Source organism: Cupressus sempervirens, chromosome 4, assembly GCF_028749045.1.
Source record: "Cupressus sempervirens isolate cs-2001-9-10 chromosome 4, ASM2874904v1, whole genome shotgun sequence".
NCBI lineage: Eukaryota > Viridiplantae > Streptophyta > Pinopsida > Cupressales > Cupressaceae > Cupressus > Cupressus sempervirens.
Window position 1 is genome coordinate 338,972,204 of NC_143121.1, and position 24,149 is coordinate 338,996,352.

The following is a 24,149-nucleotide window of genomic DNA, read 5'->3' on the forward strand; positions in this document are numbered from 1 at the left end:
CCCTCTTTTACTTTCCTGAATTCTTCGTGAAATTTGTCTTTGTTGTGTCCTTCCTCTATTGTTAGTATGTTGTAGCTCTGGAATAGCTCATAGTCCTCCATCTGCCAGTGGAAAAGGCTGCTCACCGAGTCCAAATCATCATTTGTTTATCTTCTTTCCAACCGTAGGACTCCTTTCTGATCTAGTTCCATTCGTTGCTGCCGTTCATCCTCTTCTTCAGAATCTGATGATAGAGCTTCTTCGCCCACCATTTACGTGCGTAGATCAATGATGAATTTTCGTCCTTTGCTTTCCAGTAATAGCGTATTCTTCTTCTAGTCATGTTTAACTTTTGCTTGTATGAGCCATCCTCGGCCCAGAATGGCGTCCCATCCTCTCCTTTTCAGCGGAATGACAACGAAGTCAAGTAGGAATGGCTGTGTTCCAATCGTCACTGATTGTGCCATCTGTAGGCCAAGAGGTTTAATGCCATGTTGGTCTACTATTAGCAAATGGAATGTAGGTGGGCACAATGTTGGCTGTCCCAACCTCTTGCAGGTATCCTTCGGTAACAATTGTGTCTGTTAGAACCGTTCCTAGAATTCCCATCTCGATGACCACCGGATGTAAGGGCTAGCAACATTGGGTCCTCTGCACTTGCTCTAGTTTCTTTCTCCTTCCCTTGTTCTCCTGGTAATTTAGCAGTTGGAGCGATGTTTGTGAGTGTTGATCGGAGTTGAGGCATTGTTAGCAACAGATCATTTATCTTGACTGGTACTTTGGTTTGTAATATTTTTCGTACGATGTTTTGGTCCGCACAATTTCTTATTGAGGTACCAATAGTGTCCTTCAAGTGTGCTTTGTCCGGTTGCGTTGCCTTCTCAATTTCTACCCATACTTCCTCTACTCTCTTCTTTTCCTCCGTCGGGTCGGGGTACAGTGTTGCTTGCTTCTGTGTGATTGCCCGAAGCTCCTCTTCATCCATCCCGATGGTGATCAAATTCACTCTTGATTTTGGGTACTTGGCATCTTCATGATCTCCAAGACCGCACCATCTGCATAACGACTTCGGTGTGTTTGCCGTTGTACAATCTCGGGCAAAGTGGCCCCACAAATTGCATGCTTGGCATTGAACTATCAGGCAACCGTTCGCATCATACTAAATTTGGTTGCGGCTCCCATTATTATTGTTGGCATTGTTGTTGTTTCGCCCTCATCTATGATTTCTATACCGTCTCGACGTGGCACCCTCATTACTGGTGTTTTCGCTCTTTCCTGACGCGGAAGCCTCCTAGGTTAGGAGCACTTGTTGAGGTCCTCTTGTTTTCATATTGAAGGCACATTCTTTTGTGGAATGTCTCATGATCTGGCAGATCTCGCAGAACTGGTTCTTTGGATAGATACCTTCGTGTGACCTGTCTTACATTTTGTGCACCAGAGGTCATTTCCCTTCATCTCTTTCTGCATTTTCTTAAATTCTTTCATCATTCGAATCATATCCTTTTGGAAAGTTCGGACCTTCTTGCTGCCCTTTTTGTCATCGCTGCTCTCTTCTTCCAAAGACGCTTTGTCATCTGACTCGGATGAGCTACTCTTCTTCTTCTTTTTTTCTTTTTGCTCACTTTCTAAGTTCATTGCTTGATTGTATGCTTCAGTGTATGATGTCATCGGTAAAATTGTATATTAGCCGACAGGGGCCTTCTGGAAGGTTCTTGTTATGAAGCCGACAAACCCCTTCGGGAAGGTTCTTCGGAGAGTATATATACACCCTTTTGGGTCATTGTTGTAATCATCAGAAGCATAATGTAATGTCTTTGGCATATGCGAATAATAAAAGGAGTACTGCTGTTCTTGTTCATAGTCTGTATGCATTAAATGATTTACCCCATGTGGTAAACAGTAAGTCGTCAATAAATTAAAACTCTTTCGAGTGCTTTTATAGTGAGTATATTTCACATTCTATCTAAAAGTTTGACAAAAATCATAACCAGACCAGCAGCATACAAACTATTTGAGAAGATGCCTGGGTACAAAACTCTGTGAAAATTGCAAAAAAGTCTTAGAATTCAAACCAGCTTAGTACAATTATCAACTTGCGATTTTCATGGTTGAAACTCTTTAAACAGTATATATTCAATCCTGTCATTGGAAGTACATGAAAGAATACTTAACAATAGACACCTGCAAAATAAATGGAGAGAAACATCTGTTTTCCCATAGTTGCATCATTTACTTGATGTGTGCACTTAGTTCAAGCAAATTCTTCGTGTTTTACTTGAGATGACCAGGTTAACTTTGACTCTATTGTTGTGTAGCCTAAAATGATCTCTAGGAAAGCATAGAATGGGGCATCATACATCCAATTATTTTTATGGACAATGCAATAGCCAAGTTAACATTGAAAATTTGTTTTCAATATATAATAGCTATTAACTCCATTTAGTTGCACTGACATGGCATGAGCAGCAGATTGCAAATGAGATTATTGTAATGAGATAATAGAAAGTGGGTAGAGATTCTTAAATGTTTTTTATTTTACCTTTTGTTTGCGCAGTGAGACATAACCAGGATGCCAATGCATTATTTTCATAAATTGTTTTTTTTTTTGTTTTTAGTACTGTATAGTTGATTTCATTTAGGATCCTTAAGCATATTATTGAACACAGAAACCGCACACCAGACAAACTTCCTGCTAAAGAACGGGAGTCACTAGAAACTTGCTGCAACAAGGCACTCATTGCAACAATCAATCTAATACAACCGCGCATGGTTGTTGGAGTTGGTGAGTCCATGCTTATTTCACTTCACTCCCTAGCTTGGCTTTTAATGTTTGTGTAATGGTTGAGTTGAACATGTGTACTTATATTTCTTTCTTTAAATTATTGAAAGTAGATTCATGTTGATTTTGAAGCTTAAAATAAGGCCTACTGGTAATGTTATAATTCTGTCGGATAAATTATATATATCAGATGTATAAAAAATATATGGCAATTATTATATATGGAATTATTAGCTTACATTAAGAGAGTATATATATATATATATAAAATCATTTGAGAGTGTATTACTTGTAATATAACTAATGTAAGTTAATATATTAAAGAGACATATCTCATCAAGAGACATGTGTCTTTATATCACATATATATGCATTCAGATAGTAACTTGAAAATACACATAAAATTCACAAGTATCAGAGCAGTTGTGATCTTAGGGATTACTGCAAAAATGAAGGAAAATGAGACAATGAGAAAGGTTGAGAGCCTTATGGTTTTATAAGTTTGTATTCTTAGAAATATAATTTTGGAGTGGGACAAATGTCATCTTCATGTGGACTGGCTAATAGCTGGACATCACCCGTTTAAGAGAGACAACCGAAATTGAAGCCATTGGGTGGATGAAAAATGGACCATTTTGAAGATTGGTGACGATGAGTGTGTTCAATATTGTGAGGACTCAGAATAATTGGGAAGGAATCTGCTAGTAGCTATATGGCAAAGAAAATGACGTGGCAGCAGTATTACAGTTTGTCAAATTCTTTCTTTCAAGAAAGATCTCATTGAAAAAGGGTTATATCAAGATTGGAGGAAATGATAATTATATAATATTGAGCATACCAATCTGTAGCACTTGGATTTTCTTTGCCAGTGTCATGCATTGACTCCTCTCTACCATTACAATTGATACTGGTTATCCCTATAACTATCAACACAGATCCCTTCCACCTTCAATTCTAGATGACAGTAATTCTTTCTATTTTGGTCACTATATTATGAATTATGAACACTATCACAGAATTGTTGGAAATATATATCTCCATAAAAAAAAAAAGAGAGTCTTATCTTATCCAGAGATTCTTTATGCATGGATTGTATACTCGTTTTGCACGTAGACCATACTGGTTGTGTGCATTTCCTCATTATATATATATACATATATGGGTGGATTAAGCTACATCAGAAGCTGGACATAACCACAACAAATGTCTGCAAACTATATTTCTTATTTTATTATGAGTTGAAGCAGTGAATAGTATGAGATATATTATTGCAAATATGCTGGTCTGTTTTTATTGGCAGTGATGTTGATGACCTGACACCTCTACACGAGATATCATTAACAATATTGTATCAAGTTCTTGGTAGCATTTAAGTCTCACATAAAATGCAGCGACCAGTTCAAGCAATGTTTATATCATCAAATAAATATTTTGTATCAAGCCTTGATTGTAATACTTATAAGCATGCTTTTGAAGAGAATTGAAAGATTGATTAACATGGATGTTGCACACTATTTTTGGGTGTTTAGATATTTGGAGAAATATTTAGACTACTATCAAAATGAAGCTTACATGTAAAGGATTCATCTTCACTCATAAACTCTTATGGACATTCATAGCTCAAAATATTTTTAGCACATTATCTTTATATTGTGTGCATGTGTGATGTTTAAGAGATCACCTTGAAAAACATTTGAGCATGAAAAGTGCACTCTATCATGTCGTATGTAGCTCCTCGTTTTCTCCTTGCACAGGGTTGTTAAAGAATATTAGAGAAATTATCAGGAATTTCCATTTCACAAGAATCATACTAGAAAAGGAATCAGGCCAAATCGAAGATCATTTACACAATAGTTGCAAAGAAAACTTCATATGTTGGATAAGGAAAGTAAGATATCAAAGAATGTTATTTTGATATACATTGAGTATATACTTCATCGATATAATTCCTTAGTTTTACGAAGTATAACATAGTATTTTAATGGGCAAAGATAAGACAAAGATGCAATTTTGAGTATGGAGGAAGATATAACTTAGGGAATATGCTTAATTGTACAAGAAATAAAGAGATAGTTTGTCAAAGTGTTATGTTGATAACTAACACAGTTAAAGGTTGATATATTTCATAGACAATTGACTCTCATTGGACTTGATAGTGATTGAAAAACCTTAAAATGGAATGGGTGAGAATTTTATATTGTCAAGGGGAATAATAACCAATGTTTCATTCCCACTTGAACCATCCTCATTGGTGAGATGATTCAAATATGGAAAACAATCTAAGAAGGCATTTTTCTGATTTGATGGACCTTTGTTGAAGCAGCTTATATTGAGGACACATAGATAATTATTCATTATCTTTGAGTATTACATTCATATACTCACTATAGTCTCTCTTTTATTTCTATATGTACTATAAGAAGTTATTTGCCTTTATTCTTTTCTGTTTTCTCTGGGATGTTCTTGCAGGGGAGATGATTTTAACATTAGGCATGCTACCAAATATTGTGCAGACTCAATCTTATGATAGTAGCTCAAAAGAAGCTGTGATTTAAGATTCGTTAATCATGTGATGATTAGGTTGGATAATGTGAGGCTTTTGAAGTGAATATCCTTGATGATTGGGATTATATGAGGGAGTCTAACAGTTCATTAGAGGCAACCTTGGACAAAGAGGGAGCAGAAAATAAAAATACTTCAATCAAACTTTTGATTATCTTGGTTTAGAGGGAGTAGACCTTGTTGTCCACTAGTTTGAAACTATAATAGCTAAAGGACTATGATTCATGGGATAAAGTCTAATGTAAGTAGATTGGAAGGCCTTATGCTATTAGGAAACCTATTAAACTAGGGAAGCATGACATGACTTGCTACCAAGAGGTTAGAAGGATGATAACAGATTCAGAGGGAATCTAACACTTCATCGGAGAGAACCTTGTACTAAGAGGTTAGAAAAGTTGATATCAGACTAAACAGGATCTTTGACACTTTATTTGTAACCTTGACAAGAAGATCAAAAGGTTAGTGTTTCTTCATGAAGAAGAATTTCCAAGTGGAATCCTTTGTATTACATTCTTGTCTATGAGAGATAAGTCTGAGGTGAAAACCTTATTCTCTGATATGTTTTATGGTATATGTCATGACAACACCACATGACAGTATGCATGGTGACTTCATGTGAACTTTTATGTCATTCGTGTATGAACCTATCCCCTATGTACATCATGAAGAAATGACAACTTCTAAATGATTATCACTTGTATTTGGAGAAGTTATTGAAATGTGATGACCTTACAATAACTTGTATCCTGATATACACTTTGTGTAAATGTTGAAATAAAACATGAAAATACTTTATCTCATAAATCAACAACTAGGTGTTAGATGTCATTAATTTGATTAGTTACAGGTTGTTCGTATAAATATATTTTAGGTGCTTGGTGAATATCTTGCCTTGATATTCTGATAGGCCATTACTGCATTGAGTACTTGGTGAATATCATTTGGTTGATGTGTAGATAGGCCAATGCTCATGTTACCTAATATGATATCATATAGTAATTGGTGAATATCATGTGTTAATATTCTGATAGGCCAATACTTATATGATATCATATAGTGCAAATCTTCTGATCAAAGATTTCCTGAAAGTATTATTCTTGAAATATTACCTATGGTGTATTATCTATGTGTCTCATCCTTCTTCATTAAGAGGGAGTGTTAATGTTATAATTTTGTGGATAAATTATATATATATATATAATATTGCTATATAACCATTCGAGAGTATATTACTTGTAATATAACTATAACTAATGTAATATATTAAAGAGACATGTCTCTTCAAACCTCTTTATATCTCACACACACGCACACACACACACACACACACACACACACACACACATGCATCCAGCTAGTAACTTGAAAATACACATATAATTCACAAGTGCTATTACAAGTTAGATCATATCTAAAACTTGGGAAAACTTAACACCTACAAGCACAAGTAAACATGTAAACTTAGTCACAAGCTTTGAATTCGAATTCAAGATTGTTGACCATAAAATTTGGATGAAATTAGGCAAGGGTAAAAATTTGAAAAAGAAATTGACATTAAATATACCTTATACAATTTTTTATTGTTTTAAATATAAGTATTATATCCTCAAAATTGTCAAAATAGTTTGGCATTGCTAAATAGTTAAACAAAATAGGTCAATATTATGTTAAAATAAAACTATGTTATATTAGATATCATAAAAAAATTGGACGAAGTTCAAAAAAGGTAAAAATTTGCTTAAATTTGAACTTCATGGATGAAATTTGACATATCCTATGATTTAGCATGTAAATTTTTGTGCAGGGATGCTTCACAATCGTAAAGCAATAATAGATGCAAATAATTCGTTTACAAATATTGATAGCAGATTTTGGTATTGTTTCATCTCAAGCAACACTTATGAACTAGAAGAGCTCCTTATTTAATATTTTTTGGTGGAAGGGTCTCTTAATGACTAACACTTATTGCACATACTTCTCCGACAGACTTATGCTATCCCATTCTGTAGTTCTATCATGTTAATGCTTCTTTTGTTTGACACCCTTTAGTGCAACTGGAAATGGAAGTGTGTACTATTAAATTATACTTCAAATTATGAAGGAAGATCCTTTTAGAAGAGGGAAGGACATGATATAAATTTCCTAACTCTACAATTTGCAAAACCTAGAACCTATGGGATCTTAAATAGACAATGCAAACAAAGTGCAAAATTTAGAAAACCTTAACATTCAGATCTAGGCCAGGGAACAATGCAATTCAACAATTTTGCACTAGACAACAGAATTTATTATTTTATGACGATTTACTACAAAAGGGATCTAAGACAATGAATGGACACTTCAAACATTCAGCTAAATGCTAAGGCTCAAAATTGCAACATTTATTTGAAATGATATAAAGTCAGATTAAGAATTTAAGCATGCAAGAATTGCTTTCAAAGCGAAATACTTCTTTTGACAAATACTGCAATACAAAGCTTACAAAGATTATAAAATTGTAATTAAGAAATGGAACATAAAAATATAAAACTTAATAAAAACAACATCAACAAGCAGGAATAAACGATTTTTTTGAAAATTTAAATGCAACCGTGAGAAACAAAAAATAAAAGCTAATTACAACTTTTAATTAAGAATACTTTGCTTACTGAAAACTACACTCAACAAATTCTAATTCTAAATTAGACAATCGTTGATTAGATTCGTAACAAGAATAATCACAAAATATTAATAAAATGAAGGATAAGAATCTGGAACCCGGCCTCATCTCTTAAATTTGGAAATTCAAACTTAAGATATTAAACAATAGAGAATCATTAAATAGCACATCTGACCAAAACCTAGAAACAGTTAACAGTAACTGCTTAACCATGCTTTAAAGATGATAATGCCAAAGCAACTTTCTGAATGCTCCGAAGAAACTATGCAACTCTATATTCAGTTTGTACAATCAATGAATCTAGCTGAAATGTTTGAGTTTGAAATTTAAAGCCGGCATTAGAAATCAATGTTTCTATTTTTATTAATTTTTCCTCCTTTTACATGTGAACAATGATTTTTTCCAATTTATACATACTTCCACATTTTGGGATTTCCCAAATTGGTCCTTTAACAACTATTTTAATCCATCTATACATCATCCCAATTCAATGTACTGATCTCTTCTTCAGAATACATATGTAGAATAGTAGTTGCAAACTTAGAATGGACTCTTGTATACAAGTTTATTTGTTCTTTTTTCTTTAACAATTAGAAGCAGCTTCATTTAGTATTGTCATCCGAAAACTATATCGTTTGTTCCATGTGAATGCTTGCCTTTTCTTTGACGGATTCAATTTTTAAATGGGGATAGGATTGTGCTGGTTGAAATTTGTTCATAAGAAGGAACTTCCTTATCGGGTCCAGACCTTGGAGCTTGGGTCCAGATCCAGATTCAAGCTCGGGTCTGCTATGGGTCCGGGCAGGGTCCCTCTTTGGGATTGTGGGTCTACATGTGGACCTGTGCAGGCCCACAGTCCCAAACAAGGACCCTACCCGGACCCGGGTGAATCCGGGAGGACCCATAGCTTGTGGGGCCATAAAGTGGTAAAAAATAAATAAAAATGAGTTCTTTTATAAATATTTTCTTCTAACCCTAAAGGAGGGCATATTAGATACTTGCATTCATCTAATCTCTCATTTGCTTTCTCATTTTGGTGTGGCCATTCTGCAAGTTTGAAGAGAAGGTTTTAGGGATTGTTTGTGGAGTCTCAAATCCTTCAAATAATTAGTGCTGAGTGTTCCAAGTATGCATTCGATCCTTCCTTTTTCTTCTTTCATAGTTTGTTTTTAGTTTTTTTATTGTTCTAATTTTTTTATCAAGTTTTGTATAAGTTCTGAATTTTTTTAAAAAAATTTATAGATTGCAAGAACCATAAAATAAGTAGTCCGAGTTCAGTGGGTGGCGAGAGATCCCAAAGATTTAAAATTGATAAAAGCTCTCCTTTGTGGACGTATACAACAAGAATTGAGCAATGTGTTGGAGGGGGAGGCTATATATGGAAATGCAATTTTTACCAAAGCCAATATAGAAGCTCATATTACTGGGTTAAACATCATTTGATAGGCCCAATGGGTCAAGGGATTAGCATGTGTGAGGGGCCCCCAGAGGGAGGTAAAAAGGGGTTACCTGCTTCTCAAAAATAGGCATGTTAAATGTAATGTCCCATTTTTTTGGAGGAGTTAATTATAAAGTTATCAATTAAAAAAAAATATATTATGAGGTAACTTAATAAATTAAATAAAAAAAATCTTCTAGAGGTTGTTGGAAGAAGTGGAGAAAAATTAAAAAGGAGGCTGACCTATCAAGGAAAAAAGAATAAATAGGCATTGAGGGCTCATTTCCTATCATCAAGTTTTATTATTGAATTTTCGCTGATGTGCGTTGTGGATCCTAGGGTTTCTGCAAGTAGTCACAATTGGCCATTGCGAACAAAAACTCTCAATTGGTACGCAATTTTGAGGGTGTGAAAGATCACCTGAATTATTGCAACTGTGGGAAGGATATTTCAGTCCTTTCACTTGTGCTTAATTGTTGGTTTGGAGTTTCCAGTGGAGTTGCACTTTCACCATATCATCTTCAGCATTCAGTCTCCACCATTTGATCAATCCAGATTCTTCATTTCAATCTGTAGTTGCAACAAGTTCTCAATTGTATACAGCCAGTTAGGGTTTCTCTGTAATGTGCTATGTCATAATGTTTTGGTGCTGAAATTTGCCATATCATTTGTAAAAACATTTGGTTTACATTGAATGAATACATTGGCACTATTATTTCTTTTATTTCAGCAATATATTTTAGCAGTGTATTAAATTTAGGGTTTTGTTTAGTGGCCTATTGGTACGAGTCATTACGGTGGTATCGTAGTGGTTTCCTGCCAGCCTGATAGGGTTACCCACCCACCATTTAATTTAGTTTACAAAAGAACCGACATAACTGAGAATATGGCTGAGAGACATTCTCAAAGCCCATCCAGAAGTGTGCGAGATGATGAGACTTTACAGCAACAGGAAAGGCTTCTACAGTCAATAGAGGCAAGTACACAGGCAATGATGGTTATGATGCAACATTTGATTGGGGAAAATAGGAGGAATAATCATAATAATAACCAGGATGACAGGAGCATAGCAGGATCACAACATAGGACACGGTCTGGAACAACTGATAGACCCACACGTCCTACATTCAGAGAAGAAACTCTAGCATGCACACCTAATGCTATGGTAACAGATATTGTAGATGAACTCCGACAAGTGAGGAATGAGTGGGATTCATTACCAGAATATGTACATGATGGATGGACATTTGACAGGTACCTGAACTATAGAGTTGCTAGGCAAAAGCAAGTAGATAAACACAGTGAGTTGCAATAGGTCACCAACAAGTTGGTATTACCCACATTTGATGGCAGTGCAAAAATGATTGCTTGTGCTTGGATTCATAAGGTGGATACTTTCCTATCTTTGAAGATGATGACAAAATTTGAAGCACTCAAGTATGCCACTTTACACTTAGATGGGGCAGCACATGATTGGTGGACACATGGCATGATCACATTGCAACACAATTAGGTAACCACTTATCTGGAGTTTGTGGATAGATTGATAGAAAGGTTTGATAAAAAAAATCCTGAAGTTTATTTCTGGGAGTTAGCCCAGTTGAGACAGTTAGGAGGCTTAGAACAATTTATCAATGACTTCCAGAAGCTTGCAGTGATGGTGCCTGACATTTCAGAAAGGAGGCTAGTCATTTTTTTCACAGAGGGATTAATTGAACCACTCAAGGGGTGGGTAAAGGCCTTTGATCCTCCTACATTATAGGAAGCCATGAAGAAAGCCCGCAGTGTGGAACTTGCAGCTCCAGTAAACCGGTTTAGTTCAAAGAGTTCTTCATCATTTAGAGATAACAAAGGGGAATTCAACAAGGGTAAAGAGAAGGTTAGTGACTCAAAAGACAAGCTAGCTGCACCTTGGGATAAGGAAACACTTAATGACCTACGTAGGAAGAAGCTATGCTTCTTTTGCAAAGGTCCTTATGAGTTTGGTCATGATTGTCCTATGAAGCCTAAGGGGAAGGCTAACTGGGTGATGTGGGCTTATTACGAAGCTTCAGATTCAGACATCTCAGAGCACCATGATGAGGATCCTGATGAGGCAAAGGGTGAACAAGAGGTAGATAGTGCTGAGAAAAGAGAGGCTCCAGAGATACATTTACAGGAGGCACGTTTGTCTAGTATTCAAAGAGAGGGATCTTATAGATTTCGGGGAGTCTTGGCAGGACAAAAGATTATTACTCTGTTGGATACAGGTGCCACGCATAATTTCATTGATGCACGATTTGTGGAGAGGCGTGGACTCATTACTGAGGAGTTCAAGGGACAAAGTTAAGGTAGCTGATGGATATACTCTTCATTGTGATAGGATGGTGCGAGATCTACCTTTGCGCCTGAACAACTATGAGTTTAAGGTGGACTATCATGTGGTCAACATGGGTGACATGGACATAGTACTTGGGATGCAATGGCTACATTCTTTGGAGGAGGTTACCCTGAGATTGGAGGATATGGAGATACAATTCGTGGTGGATGGTAGGACTCATGTGCTGAAGGCTATCTGTAATGGTGATGTCAGGACTATCTCATTTAGGCGGTTGGAGAGATTAGCCAAACATAATAATATAGAGTGGGAAGCAATATGCGCTTTGATGCCTACCCAGGAGGGGCAACATAAGACTAAATATCATCCAGATATTCAGAAATTGAGAATCAAGTATGGGAAGGTATTCAGTGAGATTCCACCAAGCAGGCCACCAGACAGAGGTATTGAGCACATTATCGAGTTGGAGGAAGGTGCTAAGCCTGTCATGATCACACCATACCGGCACCCAAAACGACTCAAAGATGAGATCAAGAGGACCATCAACGAGTTGCTAGCAATGGGACACATCACACCAAGTAAGTCACCCTCTGCATCTTCTGTTGTTTTGGTAAAAAAGGATGGTACTCTACGAATGTGTATTGATTACAGGGTGTTGAATAAGAGAACTATAAGGAAAAAGTATCCCATCCCACGCATCGATGAGCTGATAGACGAATTGCATGGGGCTTTTTATTTCACAAAAATTGATTTGAGATCGGGCTATCACCAGATTAGAGTTCGAGAGCAGGATATTGAAAAAATTGCTTTTAGATGTCATTACGGGCATTCCGAGTTTGTAGTCATGCCTTTTGGTTTGACTAATGCACCTACCACTTTTCAGTCCACTATGAACAAGGTCTTCCACCATCAGTTGAGGAAATTTGTGCTAGTGTTCTTTGATGATATTTTGATCTATAACAGGACATGGCAGGAACATTTAGAGCACTTGGAGACAGTATTAAGCATTTTACAGAGTGAGTCCTTGTATGCCAAGGAGTCCAAATGTGATTTGGGGATGACGGAATTGTTGTATCTTGGACACATCATTAGTGCGGAAGGAGTGCGAATGGATCCTGAAAAGATCCGTGCTATTGTTGATTGGCCACCACTAGAGAACCTTACACGGTTAAGAGGGTTCCTTGGTCTATGTGGATTCTATCGCAGGTTTGTTAGTGGCTACTCACGACATGCAGCGCCCATGACAGATTTGCTGAAGAAAGGGGCATTTGTGTGGACTTGTGAGGATTTGGAGTGTTTTATGCGGTTCAAGGAAATAATGACTACATGCCCTGTATTAGCATTACCTGATTTCACAAAGCCATTTGAGCTTCAATGTGATGCTTTTGGAGAGGGAGTTGGTGTTTACTCATGCAGGACAAGCATCCTATAGCTTATGAGAGTAGGAAACTCAGAGGGGCTGAGAGATCATTCAGCATATATGATAAGGAGATGTTGGCCATCATGCATGCCTTGGCCAAATTTAGACAGTATCTTGTGGGCAGAAAATTTTGTATTAAAACTGATCATAATAGTTTGAAGCACTTTTTGGGACAGCGGGACCTAAATGATCGTTAGCAGAAGTGGGTGAGTAAGTTACAGGCATATGATTTTGCTATCACATATGTTAAGGGGACACAGAATATTGTTGCAGATGCTTTATCCCGTAGGCCACACCGCACTTCTATGATTCAGATATCAGAGGATTGGCAACACTTGATTGTAGCAGAATATGCCAAAGACACGTGGGCCTCTGCTATAGTGGAGGGGACAACAATCGACACCAGATACACTCTCATAGATGATTTGATCATTTACAAGAACAGGATTTACTTAGTCCCAGGATCGAAAGTGAAGCAGTTGATTTTGAGAGCATTCGATAATTCACCTACAGTAGGCCATCCTATTCCTAACAGGAAGTGGGAGTGCATCTCTATGGATTTTATTATGGGCTTGCCTAGGGCCCAGGGGCACGATTGTATTTCTGTGGTGGTGGATAGGCTGACAAAATATGCTCACTTCTTCCCTATCGCTACTACATACTCAGCAACTCAGGTGGCAGAGGTCTTCTTCAGGGAGATTTTTAGATTACACGGTTTGCCTCAGAGCATTGTGAGTGACAGGGGCAGCCGCTTCATGAGTCACTTTTGGCAGGAGATATTTTGGTTGTGTGGCACTGAGCTTACACCTAGTACCAGTTATCACCCACAGACTGATGGTCAAACAGAGATTGTAAACAAATGGGTGGAAGGGTATTTGAGGAATTATGTGGCAGATCAATAGTGAGCTTGGGTCAGATGGATATATCTCTGTGAGTATTGTTACAATACTACATATCATATGACTATACAAATGACACCCTTCATTGCACTTTACGATTATGAGGCACCTAGTTTCTTAGATTTGTTGATTGGAGACAGTCAAGTACCCCGTACAGGTGAACTATTACAAGAAAGTAAGGATATAGTTGCTACTCTCAGAGACAACATTGCTAGAGCTCAGAACCAGCAAAAACAGTATGCAGACAAGAAGAGGACTGAGCGTAGTTTTGAGGTAAATGATATAATATACCTTATGTTGCAGCCATATAAGCAGTCCACTCTCAAGAAGAGTGGTACATAGAAACTCAAGCCACGATATTATGGACCATTCAAGATCATCAAACAAGTGGGTGAGGTGGCTTATGAGTTGGAGCTTCCCACAGATAGTAGAGTGCACAATATGTTTCATGTATCACGCCTCAAAAAGGTGTTGGGTCAGAATGTGATGCCTTCTGCAGTATTACCTCCCTTGGATGATGAGGGGAAATTGATCTTAGTGCCAGAATCCATTTTGGATAGTAGAGAGAAGCAGCTTCACAGGAGAGTAATCAAAGAGTATCTAGTTATGTGGAAATATTTACCTATTGAAGATGCTACTTGTGAGGGAGAAGTGATTTTGCAGCATCCAGCATTAAGATTGCTTGAGGCCAAGCAATTTTAGGAGGGGCAGACTTGTAATGTCCCATTTTTTTGGAGGAGTTAATTATAAAGTTATCAACTAAAAACATATATATTACAAGGTAACTTAATAAATTAAATAAAAAAAATCTTCTAGAGGTTGCTGGAAGAAGCGGAGAAAAATTAAAAAGGAGGCCGACCTATCAAGGAAAAAAGAATAAATAGGCATTGAGGGCTCATTGCCTATCATCAAGTTTTATTATTGAATTTTTGTTGATGTGCGTTGTGGAGCCTAGGGTTTCTGCAAGTAGTCACAATTGGCCATTGAGAACAAAAACTCTCAATTGGTACGCAATTTTGAGGGTGTGAAAGATCACCTGAATTATTGCAACTGTGGGAAGGATATTTCAGTCCTTTCACTTGTGCTTAATTGCTGGTTTGGAGTTTCCAGTGGAGTTGCACTTTCACCATATCATCTTCAGCATTCAGTCTCCACCATTTGATCAATCCAGGTTCTTCATTTCAATTTGTAGTTGCAACAAGTTCTCAATTGTATACAGCCAGTTAGGGTTTCTCTGTAATGTGCTATGTCATAATGTTTTGGTGCTGAAATTTGCCATATCATTTGTAAAAACATTTGGTTTACATTGAATGAATACATTGGCACTATTATTATTTTTATTTCAGCAATATATTTTAGCAGTGTATTAAATTTAGGGTTTTATTTAGTGGCCTATTGGTACGGGTCATTACATTAAAAGAACAACAAGAGGCTGATAGGTTAGTGTCAAAGGGCACAAAAGATGGATCAAAGCAAAAACCACCAACACAACCCTCTCAAACAACCACTAGACAACATCCCTTCCTACCTACCCCATCTACAGATGAAGATGAAATAGAAACATGCCCATCCTGCAAGAGAGGCCCATTAGATATGGCATTTCAAAATGAAAAGAGAGAAATTGCTAACATAAAGGTTGGGCATTGCCTCATTACGAATGGTGTTTCATTCAATCTCATGAGATCACCTTATTGGAGAGAGATGGTGCAAGCACTAAATGAAGCACCTTGTGGTTACCGAGCCCTTGGATATGAAAAGTTGAGAACCACCATATTGCATAATGAGAGAAAGAATGTAGAAAACCTCCTCAACCCAATAAGAGATTCTTGGATGCAAATGGGGTTGAGCATTTTTTCTGATGGATAGAAAGATTGCAAAAGCCGTCCATTAATAAATGTGATTGTTGTTTGCCCCATGGAGGCAACTTTTTTAGGGCAATTGATTGTGAAGGACAGGTAAAGGATGCAAATTTTATTGCCCAACTTCTCATTGAATCCATAGAGCTCGTGAGAGTTAACAATGTTCTCCAAGTAATAACAGACAATGCTAAAGTTTGTAAGGTTGGAGGGGCTTTGCTAGAAGCATGATATGATCATATATATTGGACACCATGCACTGTCCACTCCTTGAACTTGTTGATGAAAGTAATTGGCACCCAAATTGAATGGGTGAAAAAAGTGTATGAGGAGGGTGAGGAGATCCAAATGTTTGTGACAAACCACCATATGTCACAAGCAATTTTCAGAACTTTCTCCAATTTGGAATTATTGAAGGTAAATTTTAAACTTTATTTAGCTTCATTTATCATTTTGTATCATACTTGACATAATTGAATAAAATGTTTTTAACTTTTAACTTTTTAGTTTTTTGGGTTGTTTACATATTTGAAATGTGTTATTATATTAACTTACAATTTGAAAAACATGGTAATAGGTTGCTGAAACAAGGTTTGCTTCACATATAATCGTCCTTATACAACTTGTGAGGGTGGAAGAAGCATTACCCCAAATGATTATTGGTAACAAATGGGGTGGATGGAAGCAAGCCAATACAGAAAGGGCTACAATAGTAAAGGATATGATCTTGAGTGATGATTTTTGTAACAAGGTGGAATATGTATTAGAACTCATCTAACCCATCATGTCTATGTTTTAGTTTGCCAACACTGATGAGCCTTGTTTGGGGGACATATATGATGCCATGTACTCCATGCTAGAAAGAATGAAATAAGTTTAAATTTTTATACATTACTTTATCCTTGTCTATTGAGAGATTTTGATTTTTTATTTAATTAAGTTATTAACACTACATCAAGATAACTTACACGTACATATTTGACATCCTGGTTCATTCAGAGGAGAGAGCGGGATCCTGAGGAAACCTTGTACAATAAGCTGAAGAAAATTGTTCTACATCACTAGAACAAGATGACTACACCTTTACACCTCCTGGCATATGCACTTCCTCTCAAGTATTAGGGCAGTGAGATATTTTCTTTCCTAATAGAGTGGCACCATACAAAGATCCTGAGGTTGCTAATGGGTATAAGAGGGCATTTAGCAGGCTCTTTAGTGACCCTAATGTGGCATCAAATGTTAGGAGAGAGTTTATAGATTTTGTCTCAAGCAAAAATACAGACCATAATGCAATGAATGACCAAAGTAGAATGGATGCCATTGGATGGTGGTACTTACATGGGCAATTTACATGTACCTCCAACCTGTTGCCATTAAGATCTTGTCACAAATATGTATTTAAGTGTTTTTTTCCTTTTCTTATGGCCAATAAGCTTGTGGAATTAGCACTCTTAAATTGCTATTGTATTGTAAATTACAATTCCTAATTTTTAAAAACTTTGTTGGTTGTCTCTCTAGGTTGCAAGCTCTTCTGTTGTTGAGTGGAATTGGAGTACATACTCCTTTATTTATTTAGTGAAGCGTAACTAGTTAGGTTTGAAGAAAGTAGAAGACTTGGTATTTATTCGTAAAAACTAGCGCTTCTTGTCATGCAAGGATCCAGGATATAAGAAGGGAACAGAGAAGTTGTGGGATGTATTACCCGAGACTTTTGACTTGGATATGACCGTCCAGGATATATCTAGAATTGCCTTGCTAGATGTTGAGGATGAGGAGGAGGATGTGGTTGCATCTGGGGCTAGTGAAACCGGTTTGGGTTCCAATGGTGAGGAAAATGATATAGATGAGGATGAAGCCATTGATCCCTCATATTTTGATGACCCATTTGACCCTTGAAGGGAATTTGCATCTTTGATACTACGAGTCTATGATCATCGATAAACTATTAAACACTTGTCATTGACTCATTTATCACCATGTTTCAAACTTTATTAAATTAAATTATTATCTATCAATCTGATGAAGTAGTCTATGTTTTGAAATTCCATTTTGCATTTTAGTAATTCAATTTATGATTTTATTTACAACATTAACATAGATTAATGAGTGAGTATTTAATGTTCATCTGTGACATTTGGCATTGATCAATAATCAAGTAACATTGATATATTCATACTATGAAATGACTTAGTAAGTTAGTTTTATAACTATGCAAGTTTTTTTTTTTTTTTGTGCACACACACACACACACAAACCCACCCATGAACCCAAATAGGAAAAAAAAATGTCCGAACCCACGAACCCGAACCCCAATCCTAAATTCGTCCCAAAACCTGAATCAGCAACTTAGAAAGGAAGTAATCCTGCCATATTTTTTTCCATCAGATTGATCTCATGCTTAACTTTTTTATTCTTTTAATCATAAAGCATAGAATTGACCGAAAAGCTTGGAACCTTGCTGGAAAATGTAATCAAACCATTGGTCCATGTTCATTCCATGTGTGACTAGCTGACCTAGTTTCCTATTATTGTTGATGGTCTCTAGGATCTTGGGGACATGCTCTATGAGGTTAGAAATAGGCTGGAAGAGATGAGTTATGAAATTTGTTTATGGCCTTTGAGTTTGCTTTGTCTTTTTCATTTTAAGGACTCTTTCTTTGATGTTCTTTACCACAACCTCTCGCATTTTTGCATTTTAACATCACCATGATGTGTGCTAATCCCAAATCCATCCTAGCTATCTACAAATCAACTAGCTCAACATTTTGGGTAGTCTTGTCTCCTAGAGGAACAATTATTTCCGCTATCAAATTGTCATTTGTGGTTCTTTCATCCTAGAGTATTTCTTAGGCTTCCTCCCTTGTTAATTTTCAATGAGGGTGGAAACCATGAAAACTTTGGTTTGGTATGAAGGTAGGATTTCAATTTTCTTTGTAACCACTGATTTTAGCTCCTAGTATCTTTTCTTTTTTTCATGAATGCTTTGAGACTCTGTATCAAGAGATGAAATATTGATAAATGGTGGTGTTTGTGGATAAAGAATGGAATGGATAGAAGACAAAATGGTAAGATAACTTTGAAAGTTCTGCTGAGTGGATGCTAAGCTAACATCCATTAGAAGGTTAGGGGAAGATGGATTGATGTGTGACAATGAAAGATATCTCAAATCGGGAGAAGCGAGAAGATAACTCAGTACGAAATAAAGGGGTACAAGACATAACCAATGATTCATCCTCATGCTAAAATGGGTAGATGCCCAAAATTTCCAACCATTTGAACTACCTTTGCATTCCACATCACCTTTTTCTTTGTTTTTTCTTTGATGTGTTGTTTTCCTTCCTTTTCCTTTTGCTACTTATAGCATGACACTTTTTGAGGAAGATGGAGGAGGCAGAGTAATTAGCAGTGGCTCTAGAATTGAAATTTCCCTGTTTTTGTTTCCTTGTTTTTGCCTCCAAAAACTATTGGTCTATTGTTGACCTTGGAAAGAGTCTATTGCTACTAAAAATGAACATTTCCCTTTCCTAATTTAGAGGAGTTTCTAGGTTACACCAGTTTCCCAAAGGCAAATGTCATTGAAGAATATTCCTCTCTATGCATTGAGGAGAAAGAACATATAATTCATCCTTTGAAAAGCTAAGCACTTTTCAAAAGAATGTTAGAAAATTACCTGAGAACTAGGTGATAAAAATCGTCTAACATGAAACTCGCTTGTATAGTTGGGCTAATAACTTTAACTCTCTAAAAGATGCACATATTGATTTTCAATTCTTTTGCCCTAGTACTTTGTGTCATACATGCACTTCTCATAAAAGAGTTCAAAGTTGAATCTAGTCATTTAATTGCCAAGGAATTTAGAATTAATTTATTTAGTCCCAGCTGAATTTAAACACCAACCCTTAACTTATGTCATTGTGATGTCCCCTATTTCTGAAGTTAAATTCATTAAATAATAACATAGTAATAATGGCATAAGAGTGAATAAATAATAGATATAATATTAACATAAATAAACAATAAATAATTATATAATTTAGTATAGTAACTATATTATTAAATATAAGAATGAAATTATATAATGTTTTAATTGATATAATATAATATTAATGAATGAATATAATAACACTATAATATGATATAATCTTTGTTAAATATAACATATTTATACTAAAGTATAATACAAATCATTACCAACTAAAGAATAAATTAAAATAATAGAATTAATATGCAAAATCAATAACACTAAAAAAATTGAAACAAATAATGAACTATAAATTAATAATGGTAGAAGAATATCAATAAATTGATAAATAATACATGAAATATATATTAATATATTATCTAAATTTTAGCAACCCATAGTGTGTAATGCTTCCTAGTTTATAATAACTAATTTAATTGTAATATTTAATATTATTCTTAATATTTATATTGCTATTCCTAATATCAAATATATTAATATTATAATATGATAAATCTATTATTAAATATAATATATTAATGTAAAATAATAATATAAATTAAATACAAACTAAATAATAAATAATATTAATAGAATTAATATATAAAATTAATAACACTAATAAAATTGAAACAAATAATGAGCAATAAATAAAGTATTAATAATAGAATATAATAAATTGTTAAAAATAATAGAAAATATATTTTTTCTAAATTTTGGCAATCCATAATACGTAATTCTTCCTAATTTGTAATATTTGATATTATTCTAAATATTTATAATATACTATTCCTAGGTGGCTAATTCTCCTATAACTTGTGTGCAATACCTTTCCATATGTTATTGTTTTAGTTTGTGGCTAAACTCTAAATTTAGGACCTTGCTATGTGTGTGCCAATCATTTTCATTATGTTTTGATGAGGCTTTATGATCCTTTGACAATTTGTTGTGATGATACACTGACATTGATAAGGTTATTGCTTATATCGCTTCATACTTATATTCTAATGATGTTTATATATTCATGTTAGGACATATGGTGATGATATAGTTGATTATGTTTCACTGAGATGTTAACCCTTATATTTGCCCATGCATTGATTATAGTTATGCTTACGATTATGTTTGATGTGTTTGTATGATGATGGATGAAGTTGTAGTTACTTACTTATGATATCCACATGATGTCTCAATCCCCTTCATTAGTTGTCATTATGATGTGTATGTATCCACATACTCATCTTTGTGATGTAGGGTTGCAAGTACTGGGCATTGACCTCACCTGAAGTAGAACATTTTGAGTGTGCACTTTCATGCATCTCAATAGTGGAAGAGGGTAGGTAACATTCAATCCTAAACCCTATCCTAAGCTCCTAACCCTAAGTCATTGTACTATGTAAGAACAAGTATCTCAGTAACCTACCCTATTAGAATTGTTAAGACAACATGAATCTGGTTCCCTTGGTTGATTGTGAATTTGGTTTGATTGGCTTGTTAGTCTATCTTTTATGATGAGTACATGTGTGTGTGTGTGTGTATACACACACTTATGGACTCATTCATATATTAACATTAACTTATAATCTTAAAGTTATTATGATATTAAGATTACTAGGAAAATAGTATTATGACAAAATACATTTATATTAGAGTTTAATCAAAATATTCTTATATTTTAATTAACATATAGTAATTAACTACAAGAGACATTAAAAAATTGCATTATTGTACTTACCATTTTCAAATATCGTTTTTTTTGGTGAAACATTATATTTATATTAATAATAATAATTGTTTCAAAATAACTTCCGGAGAAAAGAACTAGAAGAGAAAAACTCTGGCCATTGCTTGATAGAAAAAGGATGCAAAAGAATAAATACTACATCAAGAGAGAGTAACTATCAACACTAATGAATCTTGTACTTGAGATTCCCAAATCAAGAATATTGTGATTACAAAGAGCCCAAAACTCATATGAATACGATTCATTGTTTGGTGGCGGAGACAAAACCAAGAGCCAAGCCAAAAATTGTCATAAAATATTCCATCATTGATCTTCATCCAAAACTCCAATTGAGACCGTGATGTTAGAAAGTCATCTGATTCAGGTGCAATCCAAGACCCTGAACTACATAGAATATCTCAAAAGAACAAGTGAGATCCATAAAAGTAAAAACATATGAAATCACAGAGAAGCCGTGATTTACTATCAAATAATATATGAGGACTCAACATTATTCTAAAAATATTCTTTTGTCATAATATTAACCAAGTTGGGGAAATCAAGCAGGTTAAGTAGGGAAAGTAAAGAGTTAATATAAAACCCAATAGTACCCAAATTAGCCAGACAATCAGCTAAAAGATTGTCTTCTCTATAAGTATACATGATGTAACATTCATAAATTGAATCAAGAAGAGACCATAATTGATGTAATATATACTGTATGGACAAATTATATACATGATGTTTAATACATGCATTAATAATAATGGATGAATCCCCTTCAACATGTAACTTCGATATAGATACTGATTTTGCAAGTTCCAAACCAAAAAGCAAGGCCAAGGCCTCAGCTTTGTTATAGTACACAGATGGAGAGGAGATGATTTTGCTACAATCACATGACCTTTAAAATCTCTAATGACATTATTAATTATTAATATTATTGGATAACATTATTATTAACAAGTTTTGAAATAATTATAATAATAATTATAAAATACTACTCAATTTAAAACTCATAGAAATCCTGATTTTTGGAGACTCTTGTTAAATGGAAAGTTTACTTCCAAGAAATTTTAATTATGGTGCTTTCCTACTTAAAGCGAAGATTTTTTCTGATTTTTTGAGTTTTGTAAGGTGCAAGCTTTAGAAACTCTCGTTTCCTATTTTTGTTATAATTAGATGTATTTTGTCATTTTAGAGATCTTTTATGCAGAGGTTTCTCCTACATTCTAGGTGAGAATTTTGTTGGCTTGAATTGGAAAGCTTTGATTGACTTCTTGAATTTTTTCGTCCTCGATTTGATTATCATATGTGAGGTGGGTGTTGGCATAACTAATGTTGTGATGGCATGTGATGTTAGTAATGTCATGATAGAGATATGATTGCATGATGATAAATTATTTTGTCGTCATTGGTTTCAATGATTAACTTGGTGTTCCAATGAGTTTCAGTGGTTGTCAACATTAAGAGATCATTTGGCATGTCTTTGAAAGTCCATGGTACGACCACTACTGTTGAAGTGAAGAAAGATGTGATTGAGTGAATTGACAGTGCAACTGGTACAACAATTAGTAATAAGCAATAGGTGATTTGATTTGTTTGTAAAATCTTCATTGAGTCAAGAGGAGTGATGTCAGGATGGTGTAAACAAGACAATCAAGGTGATACAATTAGGATTACAACTCGTTATAGTGATCAATGAAGCAATAACATAATGGATAGTTGATCAGTGAGGCAGTGACAGAGTAGTTGAACATGTTTAAAGACTTGAGTTCTTGAGTGATAGTAAATTGATGATCGATGATTGGGGTAAGGTTGCAATGAATTTAGTTGAGCTAGTCATGATTTGGTGACGTGCATTCTTGATTGGAGATGATGATCCGGTATCACATTGTTTGATTACAATGTACGAAGAAGATTCTAGAGGAAGCAAGTAGTTACTTAGAATATGTTTGACCTCTTGCCATAGAATTCTATGAATCAATTGATGTGGTCTTGTAAATGTGTTTTGTGGTTTAAGATTTTTCTTATGGTGTGTTACATCTAAGCGAGATATTTGAAATACATATTGGTTTCAAATTCTAGGGCGTGATTAAGGTGATTGACTTGAAAGTCCAATATATACTATGGAAGCTAAACTATTTGTTGTTGCTTGCAGTCAAGCAAGTGCAGTGAAGGGTTCAAGGTGCAATCAAGCTAGAGTAGAGTTGAGTATGTTGTGAAGTATGTTTGAGCTTCAATGGATATGATCAATTAAAGGTAGTGTTGTTCTACAAATCATTCTTTTTGGTATTCCCTAACAATTACATTAGTCAAAATCCCTTAACTAGGTGGATCCTAACAGGTCCTTTGGGTTGCCACTTTAATTAGTCTTTAAATTCCTCTAACTAGGTTACTCTTAATAGGGTAAAGCACCTAACAAGGATAGAGGAAAATCACCTAACAGTGTCTTTGTAACTCCTAACAGGGTTAAAATCCTCACAGGGTGTACTTCAGAAGAGTGCACAATTTGTTGGTACTAGTCCCCATTATGGTTTTCACCTATGTTGGATT

General features: G+C 35.2%; 1 protein-coding gene across 2 annotated transcripts in view; it reads left to right on the forward strand.

Moving 5' to 3' along the window:
- The window catches only part of LOC149561410 (uncharacterized), a 295,535-nt gene that overhangs the window by 207,289 nt on the left and 64,097 nt on the right, over positions 1-24,149 (forward strand). For both annotated transcript variants that reach the window (XM_089825134.1, XM_089825135.1), the window contains exon 7: positions 2,646-2,761. In XM_089825134.1, the coding sequence (XP_089681260.1) occupies positions 2,646-2,761 (116 nt within the window). The remainder of the gene's footprint in view (positions 1-2,645; positions 2,762-24,149) is intronic.